We start from the raw sequence: 15352 nt of genomic DNA on the forward strand, positions 1-15352 counted from the left end.
CTAAGTAAATTTCACTTGGAAAAAGACTGAAGAAAGTGGGCTCCAAGATTTTCAGATGTTGCATTAGAACTCTTGGTGCAAGAGGAGGGAAAAGGAAGGAGCGATATTCTATATCCACAGGAGGAAAGAAACTTTCCGGACATTTAGTCGAAAGAGCATTGGACCGTTTAGGCCTGGAAGTCAATAAGAGGAGTTGAACTGTAAGGAGCTTTAAGAGTGCTGCAGGAAATTTTCAAAGTCAACAAATCCATCGTCAATTCCCATGTGCTGCCAAATGCACTAGATGTAGCCACTGCTCATTGGGCACTTACCAACAACCTTAAACTAATCATATTAATTCCAATATTCATATGATTAACCTCACCTATAAAAAATTACAGTATCGTTGCAAACCTCACACTCACAGTCAGCTTTTCAAACATCATAGCAACATCAGCCAAATGAATTCCAGAATGCTCACTGATACACCTCCCTGTCTCTTGTTGAACAAATGAGTAACTGGAGGTAGGCAGCAACCGGAAGGGTTGGCCAGCATCAGCCACTGTTCAGGCCATAGTTAATATCAAAACCAATGAGGATCACAGCATCATCATACATAACCTAATACGTCACATCCGACATCTCTCTCAAGCCCACAGTCTTCTGATTTAAAAGCTGCAAGTGCTGTAAATATGCAAGTCCCTGAAACACGACATTCTCCTTATGCTTTTCACTTTTCAGGTATCAACAGGTGCCAGTCAGTGAAGGACTTTAAGGAATGAGTGATGATGATACAGAAGTGGCATTGACACTTGATTTCACAGCTGCAGCCACCAGCATAGATACTGACACAGTACATAACTGGCAGGAATATTCAGGCTGTGGTGAAATATTAGGCATGAATGAGTTGGAGCTCAGGTAAGAGACAAGGATAATGCAGGTGCCAACTCGTCATGAGTTCAGCAGCAAACAACTCAGCGGAGGACTTTGATTAGTATGCCTACAGTGCAATACTGATACATATGGATGGTGTCATGGGAAGCCTGCTGGAAAGTTTATGGCCAATGTCAAACAGCGTGGAGAATTCCAACACTAAGTTAGCACAGGGCATTGCACAGAGCTCAGAACACATCCAAAAAAAGGGAAATAATTGCCAATTCCATTGGTACAGTTGTGGACCCAGTGATGATACACATTTGATGGCCATGTCACAGTTTCTATGGAGGCACAAGCAAAAGCCACCCAATGTCCGAGTGCTGCAGGGAGGATCAACATAGTGCTATATGCAGGGTTACCTTGCTGCTGTCAGATTGTGACTCTGAATTCTAGCACAGAAAGGAGTCTGCAACTTGTCACAGCAATTTATGTCCATCAACATATTGCTAGGATTGCTGAGGTTGCACATAGAATGAAGATTCTTCATTTCTCAGGAAGACAGTTTTCATTCTCTCAACAGTGCCTCTCAGTTCAGACAGCCAGTCAAGCTGCCATCCATGCTGAGATAATACAGACTATAGCCTGTCCTCTAAGCTCAAAGCATATCAAGGCCCTCCTGCAAGGCCAGCTAAAGATTCCTCCACTAAGCAGCTTTGCTGTAGTTATAATGGTATATCATAATATGTAGCAGGACTAAGCCAAACAAAGGTGAACAGATGATAAACAGCCAGGGAATGCACAGAGGTGATCAGTTGATCTTTGCAGATAATATGGCATGACATTAATTGTAAGTTTGAATGAGAAAATTTACTTAATGATTTATTTATTTTTGCACTGTGGCAGCCAGTGGAAAAAAATGAATAGAAGACCTGCTAATGGTACTGAATGGGGAACTGGGGTTACAGTCACTGGAATTGCACTTTGGTATGTTAGTACAGATTGTCCACTGGGACAAAAGCTATCTAACTTGTTCTATGCCTTGCTCTTACCCGTTTTCAACTATGTGTGCTTATGCTCTTCAGCTGCTTATCCTTCACGAAGTCTGTGCCCTCATGATGATGAGATTGGGCATCTCCAGCAGAACAGCATAAAGTTCGACATCTGCTCTGCCAAGTGCTGCAGGGCTGCTCCAGGGCAGGTCAGGCTCTGGAGTATGGCACATTGTATGTGTGGGGTTTGCCTTTCATTTTATGGATGATGCACAGATGCGTATGTATTGTGCACTACAGTCATTAGCCACGACCCTTTTGCAATATAGCCAAAGTCATGTACATGGTATCAGGGTGACTTAACTTTGCAGCTTTTTTTTTGTGGTAGGGGAGGTGTGGGGAAGGATGGAAGGTCAGGAAAGCAATGATAATAGGGAACTCAATAATTAGTGGGGAAGAGTGGCCTTTCTATGGCACAGACCTAAATGTAACTAGTAGCAATCATAATTTAGTTACTTTTACCAGAAGTAACTTTTACCTTACTAATAGTAAATAATGGGAAAGATGAAATATAAACCAAGGATAAAAGTCTTAAATGAGGGACAGAATATTTTACTAAACTGTGGTGTGATTTAGCAAAAGCAGATTGAAAGCAATTGAAGGGTGATTAATGTCATACCAGTGGGAAGAATCAAGATTCAGAACAAATATGTTCCCATAAATCAAAAGTATGGATCTCACAAATCTAGATCCTCCCACTGGATTTTGAAGAGCATACAGCAGGTAGGGTAAGGCATAAAAAGAAAGTTTTTGTTTGGTCTTAAAAGTTTAATACAACAGGAAACAGAGAAGTAATGAAAATTCAGGGATAAAGATAAAAACTGAAATTATCAAAGCAGAGAGAAAGTCTGAAAAAATAACAACATGCAAAATCAAGGGAAGTCCAAAGGCGTTTCATAAATAGATAAAGAGCAATGGAATAAGTAAAGACAGAACAGGGCCATTAAAAGACCATAAAGGTAACTTGTGTGTGGAATTGCAGAACATGGACATGATTCTCAAATAATATTTTACATCTGTTTGAGAGACAGGGATAAAGTTACGGAGGAGGAATGTGAAATATCTGATGGGCTAAACATACGAGATGGGAAATATTAAAAGTTTCAGCATCCTTGAAAGTAGATGGATTATTAAGCTCAGATGAACTGCATCAATGTGTGATAAGGAAGTCAAGCAGAACTAGTGGAAGCTCTGACTATTAGTCTCCAATCTTATGTGTCTACAATACTTGAACACTGGAGGACTGCTAACATTGTAGCATTGTCATAAATGGAAGAAAGGATCATCCTGAACGACTACAGGTCTAAAAGGCTAATTATAAGGGAAAAACACAGTGATGATAGAAATGATCATTTAGGGTGCCTTGAATTAACCAAGCCCTTAGATTTACAAGGGGAATCTTATGTCTGACTAACTTGATTGAATTTTGAGACAAGTTAATGAGGAGGATGGAAGAGGTAGCATCTTTCATGGAGTTGAGCATGGCTTTTGATAAGGTCTTATATGGCAGATTGATTAGAAAATTAAAAATCTTAGGGATTCAAAGGAAAAGCAGCAAGTTGGATCCAGAACTGGTTCAGTAGCAGAAAGCAAAGAGTTGTGGGTGTGTATTTTTATGATTGGAAAGTTGTTTCCGTAAGGGCTTCATAGGGCACAGTATAGGGTCCCTTGAATATAAGTCAATAATTTAGCCTTAATTACAGACAGCATGATTTAGAAGTTTGCAGATAATAAGGAACTTGGTGAGCATGAAAGCAGGACGATATTGACAGGCCAGATAGGCAGTAAAGTGCCAAATAGAATTCAAACTGGAGAAATGGGAGGTGAGTAATGTGGGGAGGTCAAATGCCATTAAGACACAAAAAAGATAGAATTCCAAAAACTCCAGAGGAGCTGGAAGACTTTGAACTGCACATCTACACAGCCCTCAAGATAGCAGGGCAGACATATAAGGTGGTCAAGGAAGCATGCGGGATTCTTTTCCTTTTTGGCTAGAGTATAATAGGTTGTGCTAGAACTGTATAGAATGGTAGTTAGACTATAATTATATGCTACGTAGTGTTCTGGTTACTGTATTACATTAAAGTATGTGATCACTGTAGAAGATCACAATGAAGGATGCCAAGAATGGAAGTTGAATGACGCAGCAAGCATGATTAGGCTAAGGTTGTGTTATTTGGAACAGAGGAGTCTAAGGCGAGATTTAATTGTGGTATATAAAATTGCAAAAGAACGTAGATAGAATGGATAGGAGGACCAATTCCATGAGCAATGAGGTCAATAATCAGATGGTATGCATTCAAAATAATCGGTGGAATGATTAGAGACAAGTTGAGAAATAATTGTTTTTCATCCAGAAGGTGGTGAAAACCTGGAACTTATTGTTTGAAGGGACTGTAGAGGCAAAACCCTCATCACACTATAAAACACTCTGGTGAACATCTGATATAGCGTACACTGTAGGTTTACAGACGGAGAGTCAGAAAGTGGTAGTAGTCTGGATAGCTCTTTCACAGCTGCATGGATATAATAGGCTAGACAGCCTACTCTTAGGCAGTCTCTTTTTAATCATTCAGTCTCTCAATAGATAATGTTTGATGCCTAGGACCTAGCTTTTGGTTGCTGTGCTGGTTCTAATGTAACCAGCATTGTGGGCTGTTGCAGAATGTAGGTATCATGACTACTAACGAGGTACAAAGCATTGGTCTGGATGATTCGATGTCTATCATCATAAACTAGCTAGGTGTTGAGGGGGTGGAACCCCTTCATTTCCAGTACATGTATCATCTGCAAAGTGATGAGCGTGCAGTCAAATAGCATTTGGCAACATAAAGATGCTTGCAATCTCAGCAACATTGTAATCTTGCTCTGTCTAACAATATCTGGCGAGAAGACATGAAATAGATAGCTGTCTTTACATAGGGAACTTGCGTGACCTCCTTTATTCCACATTGCACAGAAAACTGCAACTGTGTCAAATATCTTCAGCTCCAGTGCTTGCAGGAGCACTGCACATAAAAGTGCATCACCACTGTTACAATAACAAGTCACTAGTAATGAGGTCCTCACCCTGGTCTGAGGTTGCAACTGTGAGTGCAGAAAATGTCAGGTTTCAATGAAGTGCAGACATCTTCACTTTGTTCCTTGCTGATGTTCAGGTAGGAGAATTGGTCACTGAACCCTTTGCTAAATACGCCAATCTGCACAGAGCTCTTCCCCCACCACCACCCTCTCATCCTCCAACAGTTTGTCCTGCTGCTGCGCACGGCCTCCATTTCATTCACCAAGTGATGCTATGTTTCAAGGTGAATAGCTACTACTTCACTCAAAGTGGCTTGTGCAGAATCCTCAAAAGTCCACAAGAAGTCCTCTACCAGACTGCTTTTGTAACTTGCAACAACTACATAAAGCACTAAGTACTTGTAAAATCATAGAAATAGAAAAACTCAATCAGCAACTAACCAGTCAGAAGCTGATCCCTTTAAATAGCACTGGTGCTAAGCACGTGTTCAACTGTGTGAAGTTAAGGGCGAGCACCAATTGGTGCACTGAATTGCTAATGGCATCGTTGATTGACATCATGGTCTGGCTGCTTTGTTTCCTTTGGTTTATATTTAATAAAGCATAAAAGCACCTGGCATCATTCACCAACAGTGTGCTCAGGTTCTGCGAATGTCATTTTGGAAAAGATACTCACAGCACATTAAGAAAAGGTGCCAATTCTTGAACTTGCATGATAAAAATCACTTTCACTGAGTATCAGCAGCGTACTGAAGCAGAATAGAGGATGTTAAACCTGTGATTGTGATTCAATTTAAAAAGAAACTCAAGGTAGTTTGTAATATTTATTTGGTACAGTTTCATGCAAGTGATTACTAATTCAGAATACATTGTACTACTAATTGGGCCTAACAAAAGTCTCCAGGGTAGTATTCAAATTATTAGCTGATTTAGAATGTTTGTCTAATTACTATAATAAACCGTCTTAATTCTGCTTGTCATGGATGTATATACATAAATGTGTTATTTGAATTGCTTTGTGACTTGGCTTTTTGGTAATTTAAAGTACTATGCTACAAAAGCAGGAGTGGAGGGGTAAGGTTCGCAAATCCCCTAGCAATGTGCTCCCAATCATACATTGTTAGATCCCAGTAGGCAACAGACAGATAGCCAGGGAGATGGGGATGAGGCAAGTGGGCAGTGGGGTGGGGTAGTGGTGCAATGTTTAAGGAAGGTCTACATTCAATAGCCCAAACAGTTGAAAAAACTTTATGCTGCCTGTTAATTATAATGGTTGCAGCATGCGACCAAGCATGCTTCAGCAAGACACACAAGTTTATGCAAAGCTAGAAATACTTAAAGCCAGTCCGCATTGCTTTGACCTGTTGAAAGACTGAAATGGACTGGAGTAGCAGGAATGTATGACCACAGCCAGGAAAGGGAGTACGGCCCAGCATGATGTGCCAAACACAGTCACCAACTGCACATTCAATGAGCGTTCATCCCATTACTATTTTCATGCATTTGATCATTGAGATGAAGCGTCCATAAAGCCGGAAGGGTCTATTCGACAGCATGTGACACCATGGGGTATGTGCAGTCTTCCTCATCCTCTCTGCTCAGAGAAAACAATAAAATTTCTTCTCCTGAAAGAAACTCTTGTCATTCTGCTGAAGTGGGAACAACTAATAAACTGAGAGATGACAGTCGTATTGCCTGTTACAGTCTCAAAGTATCCAGTTCCAAAAAAAAAATTGAAGGCTGCAGTCCCCTTCACAGTCAATGGTAGTACCATCCTTGCCCATTCTAAGACTGCAGGTCTGGTTCCAAGAAATTGCAGAGTACTTCATAACCATCTCCTTGATGAATCACAAACACATGAGCTGGGGAACAGGAACTGTCTTATAAGACATAGATAGGTAAGAGTTCCTCTTAAGAGTGCTCCTCCCATCCTCTTGCCTCTGAGAGCAGCTGGTTTTCTTAGTCCCTGCCTCTGCACCATCTGACTCTCGTGATGCAGCCCAAGGGGAACTGCTACTACAGATCCTATGATTGAGAGCAGATAGTGCACTCAGTGCCCTTGCAGTCACAAGTAATGTCTTCCTTACATGCTGCACCACTCTCTGCATACTCTATCAAGCACTGTCCAACTCTCCAAATGCCTAGTGCTTACACTAACTCAAAGAGAGCCAGCAGAAAGTAATCAGCAAATAATCCTGTTAAATTGTGCAAGTGGGGAATTTGGCAAGCCGAGGAACACATCTTCAGTCATGCATGTTTAGGGCTGGTTGTTAAGTAGATTTGAGAGGTCCAAAATTACCAGTCTGATATCAAATTAGTATTACCTGCTGGCTGATGTCATGATAAGCCAACTCTGCATACTGTTGCTGCATGCACATTAATGCTCACACCAATGTTGTCACCAAGATGCCAATGCTACCAAGGTGATGGAGCTGAATTTTGCAGCCAAGTTAGTGTGGCATCATGATATTTTTGATTAACAGACCAGACAGCCTTCTAGTGACCTGTTATGTGATAGTGCTGCCCCAAGCCTGGAAATGTCAGAGGAACTGCCTAAAAAAATTATAAAGCAAAAACACAAAAAGGAAGTTTAAAGCAACCAGGATTCAGACAACAGGGCTAATCATATGGCAATCGGTATGTGACACAAGAATGTAATTAGTTAGGCATTAGTGCTTGTGGGCAATGAGGACTAGGACGTCAACAGCCTTTTAAACTTGCTATCTTCTGCCAAGAATACACTGAAATTCCATCGAGTAATCTGACCTGTGCCAAATCTACATAAGTGAATTATCTAAGGTATATCAGTGATACCAAATGTTCACAACAGGGTAATAAGGGGAAACCTGATAATGGGTTGAAGGGGAATCCTACAGTATGTACAGTGTATAGCAATCTGTGGAGTATAATTTTTGGTGAGCTTATTGCCAGACGGTGTTTGGACAAGACCACACCGTGTCTTGAAAAGGACAGAAGTACAACTACAATGAATACTTTCTCCCTCTATTGTTACATGTAGAGTTATGACCAACCTTTTGCTAAATGCATACTGCAATGTAACATTTTTGCCAAACGCAATCAACAGTTATTCTATGGGCAAAATGTGACCATTGGTATTTTACTTGTTATTTTATTACTTAAAATGTATTCTGTTAAAGATTATGATGTATCATATACATTTATAATGAGAATCTGCTGGTTATTTTTGGAATACAAGTGATTGAAACAATGTAGGAATCGAACCAAGTAAAGGCAAAAGAAGTACTATTATGCAGAATGTTGTAAGAGTCTAAAACATCTCTTCCAGATGAATAGTTGCATAGCACATGATATAACCATAATACCTTGCAAGATATTCATGCAAAACAGCTGTAAAAGCTCATCAGTTCAGCAAAGCACTTGAATCATTAAAAGAAAACAGTTGAGTTGTATGTTGATGCAGGATGAATTGGATAGTATTGTCAACCAAAGTTGTGTACATAAGGAACACCCTGACATGGTTTTTTTTTTACAAAAGATTTTTCATCCTGGATGAAAGGTAATGGTTTAGATCTTCCACACCCTCTCAATCAAGTGTTTTATTTTGCCAGATTTGTAGAGAGCAGTGAAACGTAAACCAAATTTTAAAATGGTCAATACAACTTTATAATGTTGAGCATGGAACAGTGTAAGTGTTTGTGAGGTCCTAGTGCCAAACATTTAAAAGTAAACAGAGGAGACATTAGGTTGTTTTTGATATTGGAACTTGTAGTATTAGTCTTACAATTATGCAATATACAATTTCCAAGAGCTGCAGCCAATGTTATTTTAAAAAGGAGTCCAATCTTTTAGGCAGTTGGATTGATGACTCTGCCTCATGGCATTGCTGGCCTCCTGTTTTGGCTGTTTGGTAATGACACCACATTAGACACTAGGAAACCTGCCCCTGATGTGCAGATGACCTTGAAACTGGACTCAGCGAGGTAGCTCTGTACTGGGTAGAGGTTCCACCTTGCCAGAGATGTTCCCCTCTATCAGAAAATGAGGCCAATGTTTTGGTTTGTACAATGGCAACTTGCAAATACATTGTGCCTTCAAGACAGGAAAACAATCAAAGGCATTTCACAATAGTGTAATCAGACAAAAATGGACACCAAGCCAAAGAAATTAGACAAGAGATAGTAAAAAAAGTGAGCATTAAATAGGGTCTTAAAGGAGGAAACAGAAATGCAAAACAGGAAAGATTTGGAACTGAATCTAGAGTACAGAAAATACAGATATTAGCAGTCAATAAAAAGGATGCAAATAGAGTTAAAGTTAAAAAAATACAGGATTCTTTGGGAATAAGAGTAGCGGTCAGGACTGAAGCTTGAGAAAAAGAAGGCCATAATTGCGAATAAACATAAGGATGAGAATTAGAAGTCAAAGGTGTTGGTGGCTAGGAGCCAATATAAATCAGTAAAGAAACAGCTGGTGAATGAGTACGATTTACTCCAGAAAGGATATGGATAGTAGCATTTTGTTGAGCTGAAGGTTATGGAGGTTAGCCAGGAAAGGAATGGAACAGTTGAAAGCGGAGGTGACAAAGGCACAGAAGAGAATTTCTGCAACAGATGGGCTAAAGCAGGTATGGAGACAGGCAATGTTATAGAGGTGGAAGTAGACAGTTACACAATGTTACTCACTATTTAGATGAGAAAAATTGCTTGCCTGCCTGATTTTAAACAAGTGAGAAGAGTTACATAAATAATGCTATCCAGTTTTGACTGAAAAAGAACTGAGCTGTTTCAGGTAATGTGACTGTAAACTTGAGTTAATAGTTGATAGTGAAGTTACCTGCTGTAGCATGATAGCCTGTTGCTGCTGAAGCAAAGCTTGAAGTTGCTGAGGAGTCAGTACTTGTTGCTGTAAAATCTGTTGCATTTGCTGGGGAGTTATCACTTGAGGTGTCATCATAGCCACTGATACTGGAACCTAAAGACATAACACATGAAGATAAGGGACAAAATATTTCTAAAGCTGTACACGGACTTATAACAATTATCATCTAACAGAAATTTGCTGAGTGAAGGGCTGAGATTGTCAAATCAGTTTCAAGCTGTATCCCAACATGATTCAATCAAAAACTGCAATGAAACGGTATGTTAACATCTTTCTCTTTATCTTAACAAAGATTAAACCCTTAAGTTATGTTTTTTTTTTATTAAGGCACTGACCTTATTTTCTGTGCCAGTGATTGACAGGAATTGGGCCAAAGAACTCTTGGAATTGGCTCTTAAACATGTGACATATTAAAAAATCTTTCCAAGCCCCATGATTGAAACAGAGTTTAAGCAATTAGCATGTTTCAATAATTATAGTATTTGAAAATATGAAATCCTGTATGGAGAACTGCAGCTTTAGAAAAATACTATGAAATGTGCAGATTTACTATGTAAAGTACAAATGAAAAAAACAGTGGCGATATTTCTATGACTAATATCAATCTATCACTAGTAGGAATTGCATTAGGCTGGTTCTGCACATGAACATTGCCATTTCTTAAAAGAAGTCTCCAATGTGATCTCAATTGTTCATATACTGATTTAAACTATATGGCTGTTTATAGTGCCAGATATTTCATATTGCTGACATACCCAAAGCAGCTTTTCTCACTGACATTTCAGTGACAAACAGTTACAGTGATGAACCTGATAGCATTTCACATTTGCAACTATTAACGTGTCCAAGTGCATGGACATCCTTCTAAACTGAAACTGAGTAACTTGCATATTGTGAATAAAAAATGATGTCTTGTTCTGATAATGAAGCCGACATTAAAATGACAGTCTGTCTCGAACAACATTGCATTGTTATTTTCATGCTAACATTTCATAACAATATCATAAATTTTGCACGTTTGTAGAATGAAACTCAGTTTTCAAATCAATCATTATGTTTTGTTGAAATGTTCAGATATTGAATATAAATTTCAAGCTCATCAAAATACAAAGCTTTTTCAATGTTTTTTCTAAAACTGAACAAAGATTTTTTTTAAAATGTTTTATCAGATGGAAAGTATTAATATCATCTCTGATTAAAATACATTTGGTTCCTTGTAAAATTTATTTAAATGTCACTATTATTTCAAAGAAATACAGCTTAATTGTTGGACACCTAAATTCTATTTGGTTTCAATGCACTTCATACACAAATGAAAATTTCCATTGATCACACAATAGTCGAAATATGGAAGTGTAACCTGATCTATAGCTTTATATCATTCTGAGGGAATATTTTCAACCCTAAAAATAGGCTAGTGCCAGTGAAAGGATTTAAAAAGGTATTGAATAACAAACCCTAATACAGGGTCCAGCAAACAAACTTCTGCATCTTGATGCTGTGATGATGCATTTCAGTATTTCTGTAGTTAAGAGCTCTTATTCTATTTTATCACTGATTTTTTCTTCCATTTGCATAGCGCATTCACTTTCCTAATTTCACAGTCATTATGCACTGATGCCCTGATTTCTCAGCATCACTAATCTCGACGAACTTAAATCACTGATGAAGGTCAGACAGATGAAGGCACATTCTAAACTCCACACAGCTTTCTTTCTCCATTATACTAATTCATTTCTATTAAATATCTGGGCTCGCCAAGTTTACTAGTATTTTCGGGGTGGTGGGGTAATGGAAGTTCACACCGTAAATGTACTAGTGCTATCCTATTGTCTTTTCAGCAATAACTAATGTCAGAAATCAAACAGCATGCAGCAATGGCAGTAGGCTATTATAGCACACACTTTATTATACACTACTACAGAGGTCATTAGCAGCAAGAGTGATTGTATTGTTCTTAACCTATTGATCACTCCAACTACTGCCATTTAATCCCTTGTTGAGTGACTGAAAACTGCTTTAAGGCACACTGAAGGGAATCCTATAACAAGGCAACAAATAACCCAAGCCTTGAACATCATAAACAAATGTAGAGAAGTTGTAACAGAAGGTTCATTTACACAAAAGAAAATCAAAATATATGAATCTAGTAGTAACCATTCACCAACATTAACCTACACTCAAGACACTCTGAAAAGAATTCCAGCTTACAAAATGAAACTAAACAAAATAAATTCTAAATAAAAAGTTAACCAATGTAACATTTCTTCTGCAAGATTTTAATTTGATGCTATAACGTTTATAAAATGCACAATAATGTTTAAACATATTGCAATAAATGACTGAATAAACTTACTTCATCATAATTTAGTAAAGAACATTTTCGAAAAACCATTAACATTTGTTTCAAAGATTTGCTCTTGATTTTGAAAAAAAGACATTTCATTTCACAAAATGAAATAAAATGCTTCAATTGTGTACGCTAAAATACATCATACCTTAAGTTCATGCCTGGTGATAATCAGATAAGCGAGATCAAATTCTGATAAAAACAGCTTAAAAAGCAGAGACAGATAATAACGAGTTAACTTGAGAGTTAAAATATGATTTGAAGTTAAAAGAACAACCACAGAGTGATGTATTTTCCTGTATGAAATTTTATTTGTGACCTTATGAGTTTTTCAAGAGTAATTTATATCATGCAGTAAGTAGTGCAACAGAATCCAAAGGCATATATCCATTAAAAACAAAGATCTTTCATCTGCTGTCTTGCAAACTTATACTGCTACTTCCTTAAGAAATGTAAAAATCAATTTGCTTTTAAGATAATGAAAGTTATGTGATAGAATTAAGTTCTTCAATCCAAAAAGGTCTGCTCACTTGTTAACCAGCCCAGATATGACTTCATTAATTGGATGAGTTGCTCAATCCACCAGGCAGTTATCGTCTATCAATCATATATTTAATCCATCACAAAGTTCATAAATACTATCACGTTTATGAGAGTGAACAACTTGTATTTGTAGGTGCTTTATACAAGATTCTGTATTGGAATTTGGAAACAGATGTTCCCAAGTTAAAAGTGCTGACTGACACAAGGTTGTAACCACACTGATATCTTCAATTAAAAAAAACAACTGATTTCCGAAACTACAAATAATACCCTGCCTCAAGTGAATAGTTGCACTCCTGCTTAAAGCCGTATGTGCATGGAATAAGAATAACTAAATACCTTGATGCATAAATATCATTTTAAATTTTAACTTTAAAGCCACAGCCAAGAGGAAAAAAAAATCTTAAGCCCCTGAAAACATGATAAGTGCTTCAAAGCCAACCAAATACTTGTGAAATATAATTAGCATTTTTTTCAGGCTATCACAACAGGGAATCTATAAAGCAAGATCCCACAAACTACAAATGAGATAAATAACCAATAAATTAATGTAGTGTGGAGGTTGAAGGAAGAAAGCTGGTCAGGGTACCAGAACTCCCTGCTTAATTTCAAATACCGTAATGAGTTCTGCTACATTCACGTGACAAGTAACTGGGCCTTGAATTAATTCCGCACTGTTGACAAAACAACCTCCATCAATGATTCTGTGACGTGCCAACCTGGTGTATGGTCTTGATCCCAAGATCTTCTGACTCACAGCTAAAGAAAGTGCTAATGAAGTTTAGCTGATACTGTTTAAAGATTCAAACATTTTACTTGACTTATAAATTAATACATTAAAGTTTAAAACATTTCCTGCTCACCCTTTAAATTTTAACAAACTGCAGTTCACCATTCAGAGAATGCAACTTTTGAACAAAGTTACAAATTGGGCTGTGTGAAAAAGACATGATATGTCCAACTTTATTTTTAAAACTAAACCATAGATTCATTTCACTACCTAACAAAGTAAAAGTTCTATTTTCTATTTGCTTTTTACTCTAAATTTGACCCTAAATTTTAGCCTCACACGTATAATGAGCACATGTCCAGAAATAAAACCCAAGTATAGATAGATCATAAAATAAGCAAAAATAGAAAGTGTTTGAAAAACTCAGCAGGTCGAGTGGAGACAGAATCAGAATTAAGCTTTTGAACCTGATATGAATTCTTCAGAACTGAGTGTCAGCACTGGAAATTTGACAGCTTGGGGCCATCAAATGCATATGTGAAGATCACATGCAGCTTTGTGAAAATCTAATCAGATCGACTAAAATGCACAGTAAAAACTTTATAATCAATGGATTAATGGGTAAGCATCTTTAATAAGTAAGCAGAATATTGTTACAGGAAATAGCCAAAAATATCTTATTTGATGAGGGTGATGATAACTCAAATGATGTAAAATGAAACCAAAGGCTTTAAATGATATAAAGTTGCTTACCAAGTTTTCCGTGAAGGCTTTAAGCAAAGTGCCAATATGTAAAATATGTGACAAAGAATGTCTTTGTTAGATGCACATGATAAATGGGGAGAGGACAGTGCCATTTCGTAAATTCCCAGATTTCTAGTGTGATTCTAAGAGAATTACAAACAACCCCAGACAAAAGATATAACTTCCTCCTGTCACTGATGGGAAGCTAATAGGCCAATTAATTTAGTAATGTTGGAAGAAATGGATGAAAATTTAAAATAGTAGAGAACTACAATTGGTATTAGGAGGCATTTATCACATTCATGAAACCCTGCCAAAATCTTCAGATTGTGAGACTTTCACTAAGAACATTGACATCATTTTTAGTTTCTTGAATACTGCAGAAATTATTTTCTACAGCTTTCATTTTATTGTGAAGTCTGCAAATATTTCTTAATCATATATCCCTTTTCATAATAAGATCAAGGAATCACTTATACCGCTGTTAGTTCTGATAGTCAGTTTTTCTTTGAATCTTCAACATGAGTTTATTTTCTTCAGTTCTCCAAAAATAGAAACAGAAGCAATTAAAGCTTTTAGAGTAGCGTTCATCTTTAGCAATAAGTAGCTTTTTTTACATTCATTATTCATTATATCGAGCACAAAGAAGATGCTTGCTCTACATAAATTATTAGTTTTAGTGCCATCCTTAGTCAAAAAGTGTAAATACCAATGCATCTGAAGTGGCTGGACTAATTTACAATGAATTAGGAATTGCAGTAGTTTTTGCTAGTTATATATTATGTAGTCTGTGAATACCCAATCAGGTAAAGTATCAATACTTGACTGAGGCTCTGTAGACTTATTTTGTAAAAATATGTATCTGTGCTAATTCCATTTCTCGTAATCTTTCAGCAGTTAAAAGTTAAAACCTGATTCATGAAAACAAGTAAAACACAAGAAAGTTACACCCAATCAATCTCTGATAAAAATGAAGGAAGAATGACGCAATTGTACAACTAGATTGGTATCGTTTGGCTGTCATTGCGTCTGGAATACACATCTTTTCTAAAATTTAATATGTTTTATTTGCATATTATTGCAGCTCTGATATACTGAAACTGCAAGAGAAAGACAGCAAAATGAATAGTTATATTGGAATTCATAACATAAAAGGGAAAAAAGGGGAAGTGAAAGCTCACTTTTGTTTTTATCATATGG

The 15352-nt window shown here is 37.3% G+C and overlaps 1 protein-coding gene across 13 annotated transcripts in view; it reads right to left on the reverse strand.

The window, feature by feature from the left end:
• The window catches only part of LOC109912391 (forkhead box protein P1-like), a 477834-nt gene that overhangs the window by 133426 nt on the left and 329056 nt on the right, over positions 1–15352 (reverse strand). For all 13 annotated transcript variants that reach the window (XM_048606339.1, XM_048606346.1, XM_048606350.1 and 10 more), the window contains one exon: positions 9741–9878. In XM_048606339.1, coding sequence (XP_048462296.1) covers positions 9741–9878 — 138 coding nt within the window. The remainder of the gene's footprint in view (positions 1–9740; positions 9879–15352) is intronic.

This window comes from Rhincodon typus, chromosome 16 (genome assembly GCF_021869965.1).
Source record: "Rhincodon typus isolate 14 chromosome 16, sRhiTyp1.1, whole genome shotgun sequence".
Classification (NCBI taxonomy): domain Eukaryota; kingdom Metazoa; phylum Chordata; class Chondrichthyes; order Orectolobiformes; family Rhincodontidae; genus Rhincodon; species Rhincodon typus.